Source organism: Haliotis cracherodii, unplaced genomic scaffold (assembly GCF_022045235.1).
Source record: "Haliotis cracherodii isolate W230 unplaced genomic scaffold, xgHalCrac1.p SCAF_1, whole genome shotgun sequence".
NCBI classification, from domain to species: domain Eukaryota; kingdom Metazoa; phylum Mollusca; class Gastropoda; order Lepetellida; family Haliotidae; genus Haliotis; species Haliotis cracherodii.
Window position 1 is genome coordinate 57484873 of NW_027266264.1, and position 20015 is coordinate 57504887.

Below are 20015 nucleotides of genomic sequence, written 5' to 3' on the forward strand. Positions count from 1 at the left end.
CACTTCCCACTCGAAACCGTCAATGTGTCATTTTGCATCAAAATTTAATGAAACTGTCCAACACATTACCAGTTCATGCCCGGCTTTGGGACAAACATAGTATCTTAAGCGGCATGATGAAGTGGCTCGATCATTTTATTAGCGTCTTCGCCATGCTTATGATTTTGACACAGAGGTCCATCCATGGTACGACCCAGACTATATTGAGGGCGTCACGGATAATGATAAATACAAAATTCTTTGGAATAGGCCCTTATACAGCCTCTGACGTATCACGGCCAACAAACCTGAACTTGTCCTTTTTGATAAATCATGAAATCATTTATATTAAAAATGATTGCATTTTCTGTCCCTTTCGACATTAATGTAATTGAAAAGATTCAGTAAAAACATGGCAAATATGCGGAACTCGCTTTCGAAATGTCACGCTTGCATCCCAAGTACCAAGTTGTCCGACTTCCCATTGTTCTCGGTGCCTTAGGTTTGGTACCTCCTGACCCGTTAACTGACATTGGGAGAGTGCCCGGGTTTGCTGCCAGGAACACGGCCCCATTTGCTGTCTGGGCTGAGTGTGGAGGGTGCAAAGGCCCTGAGCTCATGATAGGATCACCCAAACCCTTTTTGCTGCATTAACATATTTTATTCTGTATAATAATAATAATAAAAAACAACAATGCAATAATCTATAGGAAACCTTACCTGTTCCTCTGCCCAGTAACAAGGGCGCCAGCAGGAACAATAGCCAAACGGGGATGACAAATTCCATTATGGGTTTAAAGTCCAAACGGCCAATCCCCGACAAAAAGGGGGAATAGCTTCTCAGCAGTGTCAACATACACTGACATGGAAATATAACTTGTTTGAGACATATCAGCGCATGACATGGTGATAAGTGAAACGTTAGACGCGACAAGCACTCTTGTCTTACACACACTGATCATTCTCCGGTGTACCCAAATTACTGCAGTAACCAGGTCACATAATATGTAATGGTATCTAAAGTGAGTGGGTGAGTAAGTGAGTGAGGTTTTACGCCGCTTTTAGTACTATCCCAGCAATATAACGGCCGGGGACACCAAACACCCATGTTGGGAATCGAACCCGGGTCTTCGGCGTGACGAAAGAACGCTTTAACCATTTGGCTACCCCACCGCCCCAGTTGCATATAAATCATTCTCGTTGTTCCATAATTATAAGAAAAGAAATAATTTAGTAGTAACTGAAGAGGGCAGGAAGGCTTGGGGGTGTGTAGTGAGGAGGACTGGAATTTTGTATATGGAAAGGATATTTATTCAACTACAGTTGCAAAACATTTTTGGTGGCAGACAATTTCCCTTTTTTCCAACAGTCTAAAGAATAATTATCTATTTCAAGCAATATCAGGAACAATAATAAATTTCCGATAAAACCTTAAACACCCCCATCCCCACCGAATATCAAATGGTTGGTCCCTTTGTCTAAAAATTCACGAAACATTAAAAAATAAAACCATAACGGTAAATATGCAAAACGTGCATAAATTTCATGAAAATATCATAACAGACTGTTAAAGAAATAACACTACTTTTGGCTTGATGTTTGAAGGAGAAATTGTAGAGTAGTGAGGGGTGCACTGACATTGTCATATTTGTAAAGCCTGGACATCGCGCAATGTCACCAAACCCAAATATTGGGAAATATAAATGTTACAATAAAAAGGGATAAGAAAATCACACATACCATATCAGTTGGTTACAATGTGACCCAGCACTCAGATGCCGTGTAGTTTGTGTAATGATTCTAAATTCAATCTCTGGAAAGTGAAGCCCTGTTGATCTGTCCATCTATTTTTGTAGGAAGCATTCTTCTATTTCTTGCTGGTGAGTAAGTGTGTGCGTAGTTCTATGTTATTTAATGATGTCGCAATCTGCAGTATTCAAGCTGTATCAAATCTGGACAGGGCAAACAAGTGACTGAAAACAGAAGACGTTCCGTGCCATCGGGGTACGGTGGCATGCATCTAACCAAGGCACAAGGCCTGACCACCCTATCCTTAATTCCGTCGGCTCTTTCGATAAGCGGTAGGGTTTTTGGGATCTGTAATACTCAAATGAAGTTAAAGAAAACCCGATTCTTTCTTATTACCATAGTGTATTTGTCATGGCAATAGCAATATGAAAGAACCGGGTATTCTTTAACTTCTTTTGAGTGGTATATTTCTGATCTTTCATTTCAAGTTGCAAGTTTCCATTTTAAGTAATCAGTGTTTCCATGGCCTCAATCAATGCTGTCGTCCATTAGAACGTATTCAGGCCACAAAAGCAAGGGCTTTTTCATAGAAATATTATGTGAAGCCTCGTTAATCCGAATCCATTAAATACGGAAACCTGTTTTCCGGACGATTACTGCCAGGAACGTATTTGTATGCCAGGAACGTATTTGTATGCCAGGAACGTATTTGTATGCCAGGAACGTATTCGTATGCCAGGAACGTATTTGTATGCCAGGAACGTATTTGTATGCCAGGAACGTATTTGTATGCATGTAACAGCAAAGAGAGCCCTCGGTAGCAATGATTTGTTAATCCGAACATTCGGGTTTTTTGTCTGGATGATTTCACTGGAAACGGTGCATTGTGGGTTAAAGGAGTTTTAATCTTCTTCTAAAATGACAACCACAGCACCCTGATGATATGTCATAAGGTTTATTCAGATTACAAAACCAGTGCTATGCACAAACAATATCACGTACATAATGTCAATGAATGTTAACAATGATTCCATGGGTTATTTGCCTGCAATTTCACATTTGGTGCCCGCTGAAGGAATAGGAGCCGGTTTATAAGTCATCAATGAGGCTACTGTGAACACTTGTCGGAAATGTGAGTGAGTTGGGTTTGACGCTGCTTTCAACAGTATTGCAGTTATATCATTGTGTGTGCCGAGCACGGGTATGGTGATTACAATTGTAACTGCTATTACGCAAAAGGGACGCAACAGTACACCGCGAATTACAGCGTTTTAGACGACTGGGCCACCCGTTGTCAGTCAACTTGTTGAAACATAGAGACTTTTTGTTAATCATAGACAGTGTTCAATATTTGTAACAATGGGTCCTTCAAAAGCATCACTGAATAGGTGTTTCGTCAGAACAAAATGATCGGGTTAAATGTTAGTTTCTGAAGAATTAGGCATCAGTTTGTTGTTGCCCAAAAGAGAGGTGAGGGGAAGTGTAATATAGCCGAAGAAGAGGTGAGTCGAAATGGGATTTAACGTCGCCTTTAAGATTAATGCACTTGTATATTAAGTGATTTCACGCGTGCGTGCGTGCGTGCGTGCGTGCGTGCGTGCGTGCGTGCGTGCGTGCGTGCGTGCCTGCCTGCCTGCCTGCCTGCGTGCGTGCGTGCGTGTGTGGCTCCTGTGGCTAGTCCGGACTAATGCCGGATTTATAGTGCTAGACAACTGAGAAACCATGCCGCAGTTTAACATGGATACCCGACTCAGACACAGTATACTGACTCCGAGCCGACCAGTCCTTGTTTTATTCCCTGATTGACGAGTGCCAGGCAGGGTAACAGCAAGTACCATCTTTTAACGTCTTTTGGTATGACAAGGCCGGTGATCTAAACACCGACCTGCAACTCATGACAGACGTTCTATCCACTAGACCACGGAGATGGTCATTCCCTGAAAGGTACAGTCGTTTAATCAGTCTGATCACATTGTGGTCCCCTCCGTCCCTGTCTGCATCCTATACGACACGTTCCATTCTTGAAGCACCTTCCTCCATCACAGTTCTCACAATGTAGTTCACAGGCCGCACCGTAGTGGCCGTTGATGCAGTCACCGAGACATTGTCCCGTCAGTCTGTCACATAGTCGTCCACTGCAGGCAGCGTTACACAGGTCACGACAGTGCCGTCCCCATCTCTCGGGGTCCTCGCAGGGATCTGCAGGTACAACAATAACGTGACTTAATAAAAGGAGAGCTAAGAAACTGTTATTTCACTGTTATAATAGTACACATTACATAAGAAGTTTCAAATGAAGTAGCTTGACTCGAATTTGTTTAATTATTTAATTTGTTGTGGTTGTGCTTGGCGTAACAATTGTTTTCACTGGCCCGACCCCGTCTCCACTCTCGTGAGACGTGCAGCTGCTGTAGCCTTGGTGTTCCCTGACAGGGCCCAATACGCTTGGTCAGATCTCATGAACAGAGCACCAGACGTTGATGGCTGTGAAGAACTCACATGAACATGTACATGTCTCAATGAAACCAGCACCAGCTTTACTTTCTGGTTGTTTGTTGTTGAAAACGCTGCAAAATATTCCACTAGTAGACGGTGGACTGTAAATAATCTAATATGGACCAGGGAAACCCGCCATTGAAATTATTATCAACGATCCACGCCGTCGACGTACAATGACACGCAGTCAACCAAGTCACCGGGCCTGACAACCCGTTCCAGTAAGTCACCTCTTACGACAAGCACTGGTTGCTGCGGGCCCAGTAGCCCAAGGCGCCAAGATTCGCTGTACAGAGTTGCCTCCCTTGGGCACTCCAGAAACCTATGATTGTGGGTTCAATCCAGGTTCGCTCTGATTATGTTTCTAGGTTTGTCAGCACCATACCCGTGCCCGTGGGTGTCACCGAAGTGGTAAACGTCTGAGACCTGCTTCACTTCGGGCTTTCCTCTCACATTAAGCTGACACGCCTTGATATAACTAGAATACTGTTAAATGCGGCGTTAAACCCAACTCACTCACTCACTCACTGGTTGCTAGGGACCAATTCTAACAAGGATTCCCCACGGGAAGCTTCAGTTCACTCTCAAAGGTTCCCCATGTTGGAGTTCTCCCTGTGGTATATACTCACCCACAGGCTCCACACAGGCTGAGCACGCATGTCGACACGCCGGGATAATGCCAGGCTGATCACACAGTACTAGTGTCCTTGTCACGTAGTGCTGACATTCTTCTGGGTATTGGTCCCGACAGCTTTTCACAGGATGACCTAAGTTGAAGTAAATAATGTACACATGTATGTCTAAAACCGTTCATTCCAATATACAGATTATTTGGTAAATTGTAACAGTTTAAGTTAACCTACTTTGACATCTTCATTGGTAGGTGAGAGTGTATTGTTTAACTACGATATCACAATAAAGCCTGCAAATGTTTGTTTGTGATAAAGATCCTGTGGCTTCAATGTATAGCTAGGTTACCTGTAGATATATATTCGTATAAACGTAAAAAAAATTAACTTTATGGTTGTCATCACATAAGGGCAGTGGTACTCATGGACGTTACTCAATAGTGCGTTCTATTATTTAACTTATCAAAGTAGAGGAGAAAATCAACATATCTATAAACACTATTTAAACAGCATTCAGCAATAACACAGCAACATGGCGAGGGTATGTGAGTAATCGCGCCTTTCACAAGGCAGGGGAGTTGTTGACTGCATGAGCAACAATGACGAAACCCCAGCCAACATACATACCTTAATAAACTCACTGGTCTGTTCTAAATCAAATATTTGATGCTCCGAAGACAAAGTGAAGGTTTGGACAGAAAGAAAAAGAAAGCTAGACAAGAAAAGAAATTTAATAAAACAAAATAAATTGTTCAAATCTATTAAAATAACAATTTTACAGACAATTAAATGCAACCAATGGCAGTGATGAGAGAGGACCCACCATGGATTCCCGTGACAGGTTTTGGAAACAGTTGTTGTCTATACCCGGCAACTGTAACCTCGAGGAACCATGGGTAGAGGATAACAATGATATTTTACACGAAAACATAAAATCACATTGGTGGGTTTCATTACACCTGAAAAATGTAATTAAAGTCCAAATCTAAAAGGGCCTGATGGTATTCGAAACCGCATTATTTCACTGTTTAAACAATACTCCTCCCAAAGAAAGGTGATTTGACTGACCCTAAAACTCTCCGCCCTTGTTCATTTGTGAATGCACACTAGAAAATATTTACAGGGTGTCTTACAGATCTTGTATCATCATACTGCACTTCCAATGACATTATTTAAACGGAGCAGAAAGGAGCCAGACAGTGATGTTGGGTTTGTAAGGATCAATTGCTGGTTCAGAAAATGATCCTTGAAGAGGCTAAGGCGCCAAGATTCGCTGTACAGAGTTACATCCCTTGGGCACGCCAGAAACCTATGATTGTGGGTTCGAATCCCGGTTCGCCCTGATTATGTTTCTAAGTTTGTCAGCACCATACCCGTGTTCGTGGGTTTCACCGAAGTGGTAACGTCTGAGACCTGCATCACTTCGGGCTTTCCTCCCACATTAAGCTGACACGCCGTGATATAACTACAATACTGTTAAATGCGGCGTTAAACCCAACTCGCTCACTCACTCACTGGTTGCTAGGGACCAATTCTAACAAGGATTCCCCACGGGAAGCTTTAGTTCACTCTCAAAGGTTCTCCATGTTGGAGTACTCCCTGTGGTATATACTCACCCACAGGCTCCACACAGGCTGAGCACGCATGTCGACACGCCGGGGTAATGCCAGGCTGATCACACAGTGTCCTTGTCACGTAGTGCTGACATTCTACTGGGTATTGGTCCAGACATCTGCTTACAGGATGACCTAAGTTGAAGTAAATAATGTACACATGTATGTCTAAAACCATTCATTCTAATGTACAGATGTTTTGGTAAATTGTAACAGTTTAAGTTAGCCTCTTCATTGGTAGGTGAGAGTGTGTTGTTTAACTACGATATCACAATTAAGCCTGCAAATGTTTGTTTGTGATAAACATCCTGTCCTCGCAGGGATCTGCAGGTACAACAATAACGTGACTTAATAGAAGGGAGCTCTTAAAATCAATTAGACGTTGAAATATACTAACATGGTTGAACCCCAATTGCACAAATGTAGAATAATGATTTTTTTGCAGAAATTGTTTACTAAATTCAGGAACGAAAACATATTAAGTTCATTTGAAATACATTAAGCATCCTTTTTTCTTATTTCCACCGCGTCACAATATATATATAGTACAGCTATAAAGCTCGTAAAGCAGGCATACACCAGTAGATGGATTGTGCTGAACCACGTGCTGTTAGGAGAGGAGTTCTCGTGCTTAATTTCTCAATATACCATTAGATAAATTGGATATTGAAAACACGACCACATACAAAAATAAGATAATTTATGGATTTCAACTTTTTATTATGAGGAACACAACGTTTCAGAGTATATGTTTACTCCTTCATCGAGTGTGAGTGATTGACTGATATAGAAGATTTAACGTGCGCTTTCCGACTACAGCGTATTTCGCACACGGGCCTGGCCGGACCATTTAGTGTATTCCGAGAAGGGTGAAAGTGGTGTGTGCAACCCAAGAGGGGGCTTTTAGGGGTTGCTTAAATTGATTTTTTGAAATTTTTAAATTTGGAATAAATGCCGAGGTGGGTGGAGGAGGGAACTAAGGGAGCCGGGTGAGGTGGGTGTTTGTATGTTTATTGGATTTTGGATTGGTAGATTAATTAATTTTTAGATGCGCTTAATTAGGTCTGTTTTGATTAGGAATACGCCTAGGGCCTTGAAGTTTTCTAGTTTATTTTGAGGGTTTAGTATTTCATCTAGAGTAGGAACCTTATTTAGATTGAGGGTGGTTTGTAGTGTGGTTCTGTGTGTTTGATAGTGGGTGCAGTGAATGAGTGCGTGTTCTGTGGTTTCGGGTTGTTTGCAGTGGGGGCAGTTGCCTGTGGTGTGTCTTTTAAGTTTTTTTAGGTGGTTATTTAGGTTAGTGTGTCCTGTTTGGAGTTTTGTAATTAATCTGTCAATTTTTTTAGAGGGGTTTTAATTTCTGATTTTGAGATGGATAGGTTTAGGCTTATTTCTGGTATTTTGAGAGATAATTTAGCTGCTTTATCGGCGCTTTCGTTGCCGTAAATTCCTACGTGGGCGGGGATCCACAAGAAGGTTATTTGTTTGCCTGCTTTTGTTAGGTCGTTGGAGCTTTTAAGTATTTGGTTTATTAATTTAGGTCGGTTTTTGGTATTTTTGTTTTGGAGGGCTTGTAGTCCGCTAAGGGAGTCAGTGAGAATTAGGATTTTTTTGTTGTTTTTAGATTGTTGGTTATGCAGGGCTGAGGCCATGCCCATAAGTTCGGCCGTGAATATAGATTGGTTGTTAGGGAGTCGGTAAGATTGTGTGGATATAACTGGTTGTGTGGTATGGACTCCGAAGCCTGTGTGGTTGGAGATCGGGTCTGAAGATCCGTCAGTGTATACGTGACACCAATTTGGCCAATTTTCGTGTATGTATGCAAGTGTGGTGGTTTTAGCTATGTTTGGGTCGGTTTGTTTATTTATTTGGTTAGCTAGCGTTGTGTGTATTTGGGGTATTTTGAGTTTAGGGGTGAAGATATTTGATTTTTCGCAGTTCTGTGTAAGATTTTGAGTTTGGTGTTCATTGAGGTAGTTAGTTATTCTTTGGGATATTGGGGTGAGTAAGGGGTGTTTGCGAGCTAGAGCTTGGTTTCTTGGGCTAATGTTTTGGTTAATTAGGTTTTGGATGAGAGGGTTTGTTTGGGACGCGGCCCAGAAATTAAGGCTTAGATGTTCCCTGCGTAGATTTAGTGGCATTTCTCCTGTAAGGGCCTGAAGTGAGGTGTAGGAGGTGCCATGTTGGGTGCGTGTAATTAGTTTGAGAGCCTGATATTGTATTGAGTCAAGTTTTTTAGAAAGAAAGGTTGTTTAGGGTATTGTATATGGCACAGCCGTAGTCTAGTTTTGATCTAATTAGTGTTGTATATAGTGAGAGGAGGGTATCTTTGGAGGCTCCCCAGTTAGAGCCGGTGAGACATCTTAATGTGTTAAGGTCTTTGCTGCATCTAGTTTTTAGGTTTTGGACGTGAGCCTCCCAGGTGAGGTGTTGATCGAAAATAAGTCCTAAGAATTTTGTTTGTTTTTGGAATTTGATTGTTTGGTTGTTTAGCTGGAGGATTGGGTAGGCAGGTTTCATGTTTTTATGTTTGAATACTACTCCTGTTGTTTTATCTGAGTTAAGGGAGAAGCCCCATTTGTCTGCCCATTGTTGTATTTTATTTAGAGATTTTTGGATTAAGTTTTCTGCCATTTTAATGCTTTTAGTGCGGATCCATAGGGCTCCGTCATCCGCGAATTTTGAAGTGTTTAGTTTAGGGGATAAGCCCTCGAATAGATCATTTATCATTATATTGAAGAGGGTTGGGCTGAGGATGCTGCCCTGTGGAGTGCCATTTTCTAGGGGACACTGGTCCGATAGTGTATGGTCTATACCCACGGTAATTTTGCGATTGTTTAGGAAATCTTGGATGAAGTTTATTATTTGACCTTTTAGTCCTATTTTTTTAAAGTTTTTGTATTAGCCCGTGGTGCCATACCATATCGAAAGCTTTAGAGAAGTCGAGGAATATGCCTATGGTGTATTGCTTGTTTAGCTGTCCTGTTTTTATATCCTGTTCTAGTCGGGCAAGGTTATCGAGAGTTGATCGGCCAGGAGTGAAGCCGCTCTGGTCAGGATTTATGATGTTGTTTTGGTCTAGGTAGTGCTGTAGCCTATTTTTAGTCATAAGTTCCATTATTTTGCAGAGATTTGAGGTTAGGGAGATGGGCCTATAGGAGTTTGCCTGATCTGCTGGTTTATTTGGTTTAGGTATTGGGATTACTAGAGCTTCCATCCATGAGGAAGGGACCTGTCCGTTTAGGTAGACTAGGTTGTATAGTTCAAGTAAAGTTTGGAGTAGTTTGGTAGGTAAGTGTTTGATTATTTGGTAAGAGGTGAGGTCTAGGCCAGGGGCTGTTCCTTTTTTTCTGTTGTTTAGTACGTGATTTAGTTCTTCTATGGTGTAAGGTTGATTTATTTCTAGGTTGTCTTGTCTGTTTTCTTTGGAGAATTTGGTTTCTTTATTTAGTTTATCTTGGAATTTCTTACTGAAGTTACTGTTGCTGCTAACTTTAGAGAAGTGTTTGGCTAGGTTGTTGGCCTTTTGGGTGGGGTTAGTTGAGTTGTTTATATTGGGGCTTTTTTTGTGCCGTTTGATGCCTCGGATGGCGTGAATTTTGCGCCACACCTTCCTAGCGTCGGTGTGGTGGTTTAGCTCCTCACAGAATTTTTTCCAGTTTTTGGTTTTAGCAGTTTTAACTAGGTATTGCACTTGGTGGTTAAGTTCATGAGCTGTTTTGAGATGAGAGGGGTCTCGTTTAGCTCTGTTGAAAGCTGATTTGCGTTTTAGTCTAGTTAGCTCTATTTCCTCATTCCACCAAGGGACAGTGGGTTTTCCTGGGTTGGATGATTTGAAGGGGATTGCGGATTTGGCTGCGTTGATTATGAAGTTAGTTAGGTTTTGACAGAATGTTTCGGGGTCTGTTGTTTCTAAATCGTTTAGATTAGCTTCGTTGCATAATTCTTGGAATTGGTCCCAGTTGGCGTTTTTGTACTGAAATTTAGGTTCCTGTTTAGGGGTTTGATTTGGTATTTTTATATTTCCTAGGGTTATATTTATGGGAAAGTGGTCGCTGCCTAGAGGTACTGGGTGGACGTCCCACATCAGACTTTGTGCTAAGTCTGGCGTACATATTGTTAAGTCGATAGCCGACATTGTGTGGTGGGTTTTGTCGTATCTAGTTGGTTGGTTATTGTTTAATAGTATTAGGTCATTTTTTTCGATCCACTCTGATATTAGTTGTCCATGGTTGTCTAGTTTATCTGCAATGCCCCAGGTAGGATGATGGGCATTGAAGTCTCCTAGGAAGATGGTTGATTTATTTCCTAATTGGTAAAGGATATCTAGGTCTGTATCTTTAATTGGTTTTAGTGTTGAGTGATAGATGTTAATAATTTTTATTTTTTGGTTATTGATGGTGACTTGGATTCCATTGGCTTCTAGATTAGGAGTGTTTACTTTAACTTCCTCGTAGTTAATATCCTCTCTAACGTAGATGATTAGACCTCCTCCTGTTCTGCCTGGCATGGTTTTGGACCTGTCGGTTCTCACTGCGTTATAATTTGGTAGGTTGAATTTAGTTTTATGTGAGAATTTGGTTTCTTGAATACAAGCTACATGGGGACCTTTATCTATTTTGAATTTAGCTTTGAGTTAAGAACCATGGCCGGCGAGGCCATTGGCATTCCATTGAAAAATGTTTAGGCCTTCCATTTGGGAAACTGGGTGGATTTATGTTTGGTTTAGGCTTGGTTTAGGTATTTACTTTAGTAGGTTATTAAGGTTGCTGCTGAAACGGTCGAAAGAGGTGGTGACGAGTTTTAGTTTATGTGCTACACCAAAGAAGGCTTTGGAGCTGGCTTCTGGATTAGACTGCTTTAACACGTAAGCTAGTAGGAGGACTAAGTTGTTTAGATTTTTGCTTGCTACGTTTTGGGTGAGTTTTTTTCTATAGCTTTTGGTTTTTGGGGCTGACAAGGTAAGATCGTTTATTTCCTATGAGGATGTGTACTCGTCCTCTTCGGTTAAGTTGTCTTTAGTTTGGTCAATCTGTTCGGTGGTGGGTTGCATGCTGGGTTTGGGTGCGAGAGTCTGAGTGGTTTCTGTAGTTTCCCTGTTGACTGGGTGTTCGGGGGTTGCCTGTAGGTTTGGGAGTGTTGTTGCCCTTGTGGCTGTGATGGCTTGTGTTGGTGCTGGTTGTGTGGTGGTCGTTGTGCGTTGGGTTTTGCTTGCGGGTGTAGATGTGGTAATTGTAGGGTGAGAGGCGGGGAGGGTGAGAGTGTGAGTTTGTGGGATGTGTGGGGTGTTTGTTTCATTTGCGATGTATGCGTCTCGCTGATTTTGGTCCCATACGGAGACTGGGTATACTGTTTTGCGTGCGTGAGTGTTGTTGTTTGGGGGTGGTGTTGATAGTAGTGGTTTGTATGCTTGCGGTGTGGGTTTTTTGGTTTGGATTTTGGCCGTGTTTATGTCTATATGTCTGTTGGCCTGTTGGGTGAGTGATAGTCTGTGGGGGCATTGGTTCGAGAGTGATGAGTGTTTTATGGATTTGCAGTGGATGCACCAGGGTGTGCATATGCCTGGGCAGTCCGTTTGAGCACAGTTTTTGCATTTAGTTTTTTTGAAAGTACATTGGTTAGCGGTGTGATTATATTGTAGGCAATTAGAACATTGCTTTACTTGCTTGATGTATGGTTTGACCTCTAAGTTATGGTTAGCGCCGAAAGTGATATGTTTGGGGGCTTCAGGGTGTTTAGCTGTTTTTTTTTAAGTTTATTATTACAATAGGTGTGGGGGTGGTTTTCCCGTTTCTGTTTGATTTAATCCTGCGGAGGCTAGTTATTTGTGGTTGGGTTTGGATAGTGTTAGCTTCTTTGGCGTATATGTCGAGGTCCTCGTCGGTTTCCCTTGGGTGCACTCGAATAACTCCCCTAGTGTATATTTGCCAGTTAGGTTTAGAGCTATTTACGGTGAATTGGAATATTTGTTTAATTTTAGTTGCTGCTATGTAGGATTCTTGATTTGGGAAGATTATCTGATATCCTTTGAAACTACGTTTGATGTTTAGGTAATTGATTTTGTGTTGCCTTAGCCACATGCCTATTTTATTTATGGTCAGTGTTGGAGCTAGTTGTACTGAGGGGGTGGCCGAAAAAAAGTAGAGGGCCCATGTGGTGATGAGGGCTGCGGGTGAGAGGGTGTGTGAGGTAGGTGATGCCGATGCGTCTAGTTTGCGTTTTTTTGAGTTGCATGCTTGGGGAGGTGGGGTGCTGGGTTGAGTTTCCATGTAGGAGGCTTGAGGGTCTTCATCGCCGTAGCCTGCGGGAATGAGTGAGGGTGTTGCCCTGTCGGAGGTGTTGTGCGCCTCTGCAGGTGTAGGGGATGTAATGCCAGATATTTCGCATATCTCGATTTGTCTTTGGTCTGTCATGCTGGGATTGGGTGTATAGGATGTGTGTGTGAGTTTGGGTGTTTGAGGTGAGGGGTTGTGGATGGAGTGTTTTGGAAGGGGTGAGTAGTGTTTGCGGTGTTTTGGTTGTTTAGGGTTTGTGAGTTGTTTAAAGCTTTAAGAGATTAATTGGAGGGCTTGTGTTTTAATTTGAAGTGTTTGAGTTTGCTTAGGTGGGCTTTGTGAGTGTAGTTTTAGGTTTGGGCTTGCGTGTGAGCGTTGATTAGGAGGTGTAGGTTGTTGTGAATGGATTGGTGAGTGGTTATATAATTACCTTTGAAGTTCTCCCTGGGCTTAAATCTCCAAAGTAAGTAAGTAAGTAAGTAACTCCCTGGGCTTGCTATCAGCGGTGCTGTGCGTGGGCTTGAGGAGGCTCTGGAGGCTTGGAGAGGTGTTGCTCGCTTGGAGTACAAACAGAGGCAGAGAGTAGATATATGTACATGTAAGAACAATAAAAGTAATAAGATAACAAAACGTAGAAACTTTACAAGGGAAGCCAACAGATAATTGGAGGTGATAGGTGATCAACAACAGACAATGGAAGCCAACACTTCACAGTAATTACCGCTGAAAGTTATGGACAACTGGAAGCCAGGACTTAAATTAGCACTGATAGGGAAAAGAATGGAAATAGCAATGGGCAAATGGACTTCAAGCTAGATAATTAGCACCGACAAAGATCAAAGTAATAAGTCCCAAGCACTAGGCAGATTCCTTGGCCACGGTCCATGGCTGGCTGGTGTCTCCATGTATTTGGAATTGTGATTCATTACTCAATATCCGTGACCGAGGATGGTAACTAAGCATGAGGAAGACACCAACATATTTGAAAAAAAACCCATTCGAATATTCCTGGAGGTTTGCCACATTCAAAGGCTGTAGCAAGGGTGAAGGGCATTGGGTTTATCTTCCTTTTATACCGTAACGCCCCTTTAAAACTGTCACTATGAAAAGTTTATTTTATGCCAACTTTAAGAACCAGAGAACTCACCTGAATATGTGTCTGCACAAGCACCACAGGTCTTCTTACAAGATTCGCTTTTACCCGGCTCATCACAGTTTACAAAATACTTGTGGCAGAAGGAATAGTCGTCTTGACAAGGTATTTCTAACGAGAAGAGAGAATAAGCAAATATACGCGAAAGACACAAGTTAACAAATCACATTCGGTTCTTCATGTATAAAACCTATTATACCATTTGGTTAGCGTGAACGTGCAGTTATGGGTGGATGAAACCTACTTTCACATGACAGGTCGGGTCTGGTCCAGTTTCCGTTCTCCTGGCAGGTGCTTGTTCCACTCCCGACCCCAGTGTAACCACTCACACATCTGTATGTAGCCTGGTCTCCGTAATAGGTAAGTCGTCTACTGACTACCATGTTAGTGATAGCGGTTGGTTGTCCACAGTCAATCTCTGAAAGTTGAAATGGTTTCACATCTAAACATGAGATTGATACCAAATCGAATGACAAAAGCGGCAGTTCTTGTGTTCTTACTGGAACTATCTGTCTATTTATAGTTAAACGGCCATGATGGTCAAGTTGATCTGACGTCTGCCCTGATAGCGGAAGGTCGGTGGTTCGACCTTTGGCAGCGTCATACCAAAGTCGACACTACAAAACGGACATTAGTTTGGATTAGTTCAAGCAGCCACACACACATACACATCACTATAAAATTTCAATAACATTACGTCACCTATAAAAATAATTCAACCTCTGAGAGTTGAAAGAGAAACAGTGTCACAACACGTGTTTGAAGGCTACAATTGTTTCCGTTATCTCGAAATGTGTATCAGTACGTACTCTTGCAGATCAAGCCTGGTCTAGTCCAGTTTCCGTTCTCCTGGCAGGTGCTTGTTCCACTCCCGACCCCAGTGTAGCCACTCACACATCTGTATGTAGCCTGGTCTCCGTAATAGGTAAGTCGTCTACTGACTACCATGTTAGTGATAGCGGTTGGTTGTCCACAGTCAATCTCTGAAAGTTGAAATGGTTTAACATCTTAACATGAGATTGATACCAAATCGAATGACAAGAGCGGCAGTTCTTGTGTTTCAATTTCTTATTTGTTTTCTCTGACTATATATAGTAAAGACAGCATTCATGGTCAAGTGGATATGGCGTCTGCTCGGACAGCGGAAGGTTGATGGTTCGACCTTTGGCCGCGCCATACCAAAAGTGGTTGAAAGATGGTACTTTTTGTCACGCTGGTTGGCGCTCCGCATTAAGGGGGTAAAAAACAAAGACGGTCAGGCTCGGAGTCAGTATACTGTGTCTGAGTGTGGTATCCCTGTTAAACCTGTGGCATGGTATCTCAGTGGGCTGCCACTACAAAACTGACATTAGACCGGACTAGGTCAAGCAGCCACACACTCATACATACATACACGTCACTAATATCATTTCAATAACGTTACGTCACCTATAAATAATTCAACCTCTGAAAGTTGAAAGAGAAACAGTGTCACATCACGTGTTTGAAGGCTACAATTGTTTCCGTTATCTCGAAATGTGTATCAGTACGTACTCTTGCAGATCAAGCCTGGTCTAGTCCAGTTTCCGTTCTCCTGGCAGGTGCTTGTTCCACTCCCGACCCCAGTGTAGCCACTCACACATCCGTATGTAGCCTGGTCTCCGTAATAGGTAAGTCGTCTACTGACTACCATGTTAGTGATAGCGGTTGGTTGTCCACAGTCAATCTCTGAAAGTTGAAATGGTTATAAATATAAACGTAATTAAGCATTAAGGGGTCAAAACAAAGACGGTCCGGCTTGGAGTCATCTTCCCGACGCAAGGGGGTTAACTGACTATAAAAGTCCAAGTTTCCACACTTGCCGAACAAGGCTTGGATTTCTGGGCTCGATTGAAGCGCCACCAGTGTCTATTACGACTAATGTCCCTTCTATGTCCTCCCTTCGGACAAATCAGATTTCACCTTTCACAACTCTTGCACTTGCTTAAAAAAAAATGACGCCGCCCAGTCAAGACGATTGTATTGATAATATAGATCTTTATTGTAATAAAACGGGGTTTACGTTGCAAAATGCACCAAATCACTTCGGCTCCTTTATTAAAAACATGAAAAGATTTGGAAAATATCTGTCGATGCCCAGTTGACGGTACACGTGCTCTGCAAATCCTGCAATCGGGCGAATTTGGCACGGCGGTTGCCATGTTGATTATGAACCGGATGTCGATTAAGTTACGGGATTTTGATTGGAGTTTGCATAGACTAGTAACTCCAGTCAAAATATAACTCCATAATTTCGACCTAGTTCGGCAAGGGTGGAAACTGGACTTTTCAAGTCAGTCCCTTGCCTCGGGAAGATGGCTCGGAGTCAGTAAACTGTGTATGAGTGGCGTAGTGAGCTGACACTACAAAACTGACATATGTCCGGACTTGTTCAAGCAGCCACACACACACACGTCACTATATATATTTCAATAACCTTGAAGGGGACGTTAATCACCACCTCACCTCACCTGTAAGAGAATAATTTAACCTCTGAAAGTTGAAAGAGAAACAGTGTCACATCACGTGTTTGAAGGCTACAATTGTTTCCGTTATCTCGAAATGTGTATCAGTACGTACTCTTGCAGATCAAGCCTGGTCTAGTCCAGTTTCCGTTCTCCTGGCAGGTGCTTGTTCCACTCCCGACCCCAGTGTAGCCACTCACACATCTGTATGTAGCCTGGTCTCCGTAATAGGTAAGTCGTCTACTGACAATCATGTTAGTGATAGCGGTTGGTTGTCCACAGTCAATCTCTGAAAGTTGAAATGGTTTAACATCTTAACATGAGATTGATACCAAATCGGATGACAAGAGCGGCAGTTCTTGTGTTTCAATTTCTTATTTGTTTTCTCTGACTATATATAGTAAAGACAGCATTTATTGTCAAGTGGATATGGCGTCTGCTCGGACAGCGGAAGGTTGATGGTTCGACCTTTGGCCGCGCTAACCAAAAGTGGTTGAAAGATGGTACTTTTTGTCACGCTGGTTGGCGCTCCGCATTAAGGGGGTAAAAAACAAAGACGGTCAGGCTCGGAGTCAGTATACTGTGTCTGAGTGTGGTATCCCTGTTAAACCTGTGGCATGGTATCTCAGTGGGCTGCCACTACAAAACTGACATTAGGCCGGACTAGGTCAAGCAGCCACACACTCATACATACATACACGTCACTAATATCATTTCAATAACGTTACGTCACCTATAAAAATAATTCAACCTCTGAAAGTTGAAAGAGAAACAGTGTCACATCACGTGTTTGAAGGCTACAATTGTTTCCGTTATCTCGAAATGTGTATCAATACGTACTCTTGCAGATCAAGCCTGGTCTAGTCCAGTTTCCGTTCTCCTGGCAGGTGCTTGTTCCACTCCCGACCCCAGTGTAGCCACTCACACATCTGTATGTAGCCTGGTCTCCGTAATAGGTAAGTCGTCTACTGACTATCATGTTAGTGATAGCGGTCGGTTGTCCACAATCAATCTCTGAAAGTTGAAATGGTTTCAAATATAAACGTGATTAAGCATTAAGGGGCTAAAACAAAGACGGTCCGGCTTGGAGTCATCTTCCCGATGGTTAACTGACTAAAAAAGTCCAAGTTTCCACCCTTGCCGAACAAGGCTTGGATTTCTGGGCTCGATTGAAGCGCCACCAGTGTCTATTACGACTTATGTCCCTTCTATGTCCCACTTCTGACAAATCAGATTTCACCTCTCACATCTCTTGCACTTGCTTCAAACAAAATGGCGGCGCCCAGTCAAGACGATTTTATTGATAATCAAGATCTTTATTGTACTAAAACGGCAGGATAGGTAGTTGTCTTGACAAGATGAATTGATTCAGTCGAGTATAGATGCCACGTGAATAAGAAAAATATACATGAAAGACAGAATTAAAGAATCTCATTCGGTTCGTAATGTATTAAAGATATTATATCATTTGATTAGCGTGAGCTTGCAGTAATTGGTGGATAATATACATGTTGTTTGGAAAAAAACATTCGATTCAAATTATTGGGGTTACATAATGATAAAACGTGAAGGACTACGCTGGGATTTAACAATTGGTTCGTCACAACCGAGGATTCTAAAACAAAGGTGTTCATCTGTTTTAACTCTCAAATACCAATGCTAATGCTAATGCGTATTCCATTGCTTGAAGAATAGACACTTATTAGCCAAAAGGGGCGATCGGGTAGCCTAGTGGTTAAAGCGTTTGCTCGTCACGCCGAATACCCGGGTTCGATTCCCAACATGGGTACAATGTGTGAAGCCCATTTCTGGTGTTCCCAAACGTGGTATTGCTGGAATATTGATAAAAGGGGCGTAAAACCATATTCAATCACTCGCTCCCTGATCGGTTTGAAGTGAAAGGAGAAGGATTGTGTTTCCGTTGATAGTACATCAACAACACCATTCATTCATCTGTCAAATTTGTTATACAATGTTGAGATATCTTGTCTTTCATATTTGTGCCTGACCTTCAGAAAACAGATTTAGTTGGTTTAATCAAAAAAAATATTTGAAAATTACACGATATACGGCTTTTCAATTGGTCGGTCACCTGACCGCGAATTGACTTTCATAAGCGTATGAACGACACAATTTGACGTTAAGACGTTTTTCACGAGACTGTGTTCTTGAAATGTCGTAAACACTGACGTTCTTCAGTTTGGCCCTCACTCTATGAAGGTTCATACTCCAATGAACTCACACAAAGTGAAAGTCAGTTCTTTAATAGACTGCGGGGAAAGGAAATGACACATCCATGTTTGATGGTGGCTGGGAATAAAACAAACAAGAAATGGTTATTCGATGGTGATGTCTTTGATATGGGTATCATAGTTGTGTTTGGACCTTAAGTTTGCTGTGTTTCGGCGACTGTTTCCAGGCTAGTAACGTTCTGATAACATCTGTAATTTTTGGGTCAAATCCAAGGTTCAAGTGTATACTTTCTCCCGCCCGACAGCTTAACTACATCTCTCTCTGTGAACCCATCCATGAACTTACTGCTCAAACAGGTCGACCCAGTCCACCCGGCAAGGCAGCCGTAGATACAGATACCGTAGCATCGGCCAAATCCTCGACACTTCCCACAGTGCTGGTCGCAGCGGTCGCCATAGAAACGATCGGCACATCCCAGTTTACACTTCCCTGACGACGCCAGGCACCAACGGCCAACGCATCTGGAGCTGCATCGTCGACGGCAGTCTGAGCCCCAGCGGCCAATAGGGCAGTTTCCTGTCAGTGCAGACGCAAGGCCAAAGTCACGTTAGCTTCAACAGATGCATATGCACACATATGTAAGACACATTCGTATCGTTTCTAGCAGACTAATAGGTAGATGAGTGAATGTTATTTAATGCCGAACCCTTGCAATATTTCAGCTATATCAGGGCGGCCCGTATATAATCGTGCCCGGGCCAGAGAAACCAGTGTTTGATATTGTTAGGAAAGGTCGCGCTGTCGGGGAAAGGTGATACGCTATAACAAAATCATCGATTCGTCCCACTTCAATCGGTACTGAGAATCTGGGACCTCTTCTTCCCTTTAATCCCCACAGCGTGAGCCTTCTACCTGATGAGATGAGGTGAAATGGGTTTAAGATTAGGATAAGACTAGTGCACTTATATAGCGACGTGCCCCACACAGACACATTACATTGACTCTGAGCTGACCAGTCCTTGTTTTATGCCCTTATTCCAGGCAGGGAGACAACAAGTACAACCTTTTAAGACCTCTATGACGCGGCCAGGATCGAACCACTGTGCTTCCGTTCTCCAGGCAGACGCTTTATCCACTAGACCTCGGAGACGGTCCGTTGGGTGCAATTTGAAACCTGGCTTATTTGTGAGTCATCGTTCCCCAACAGTGTTCATCGTTGCTAATACTGCCAACCACGTGTCTGTCCCCCCCGATTACATTGTACCAGATTACATATAGTCCGCCTTGAAAACAACAGTGGGTTATTCAGGCGTAGAGGACTAGTTACTCACTCACCCTTCCATACACCGTAATATTTCTAAATATTCGTGTTACGCATCGACCATTAAATATTCTTCTTTGAGACATAATTTCATCTTTCAAATAAGTAGCAAACCCGTTGACAA

The 20015-nt window shown here is 42.5% G+C and overlaps 1 protein-coding gene across 4 annotated transcripts in view; it reads right to left on the bottom strand.

The window, feature by feature from the left end:
• The window catches only part of LOC139479760 (sushi, von Willebrand factor type A, EGF and pentraxin domain-containing protein 1-like), a 28460-nt gene that overhangs the window by 3775 nt on the left and 4670 nt on the right, over positions 1-20015 (bottom strand). Inside the window, exons 2-12 of one of the 4 annotated variants that reach the window (XM_071262620.1) lie at positions 18916-19146; positions 17218-17391; positions 16493-16666; positions 15428-15601; positions 14704-14877; positions 14139-14312; positions 13889-14005; positions 13225-13298; positions 13172-13181; positions 6470-6601; positions 2685-3927 (exon numbers count right to left, since the gene is read on the bottom strand). In XM_071262620.1, coding sequence (XP_071118721.1) covers positions 3683-3927; positions 6470-6601; positions 13172-13181; positions 13225-13298; positions 13889-14005; positions 14139-14312; positions 14704-14877; positions 15428-15601; positions 16493-16666; positions 17218-17391; positions 18916-19146 — 1679 coding nt within the window. In that variant the 3' untranslated portion in view covers positions 2685-3682. Of the gene's footprint in view, positions 1-2684; positions 3928-4853; positions 4992-6469; positions 6602-13171; positions 13182-13224; positions 13299-13888; positions 14006-14138; positions 14313-14703; positions 14878-15427; positions 15602-16492; positions 16667-17217; positions 17392-18915; positions 19147-20015 lie in introns of those variants that run through there. The other 3 variants (XM_071262627.1, XM_071262637.1, XM_071262646.1) reach the window with 3 other exon arrangements.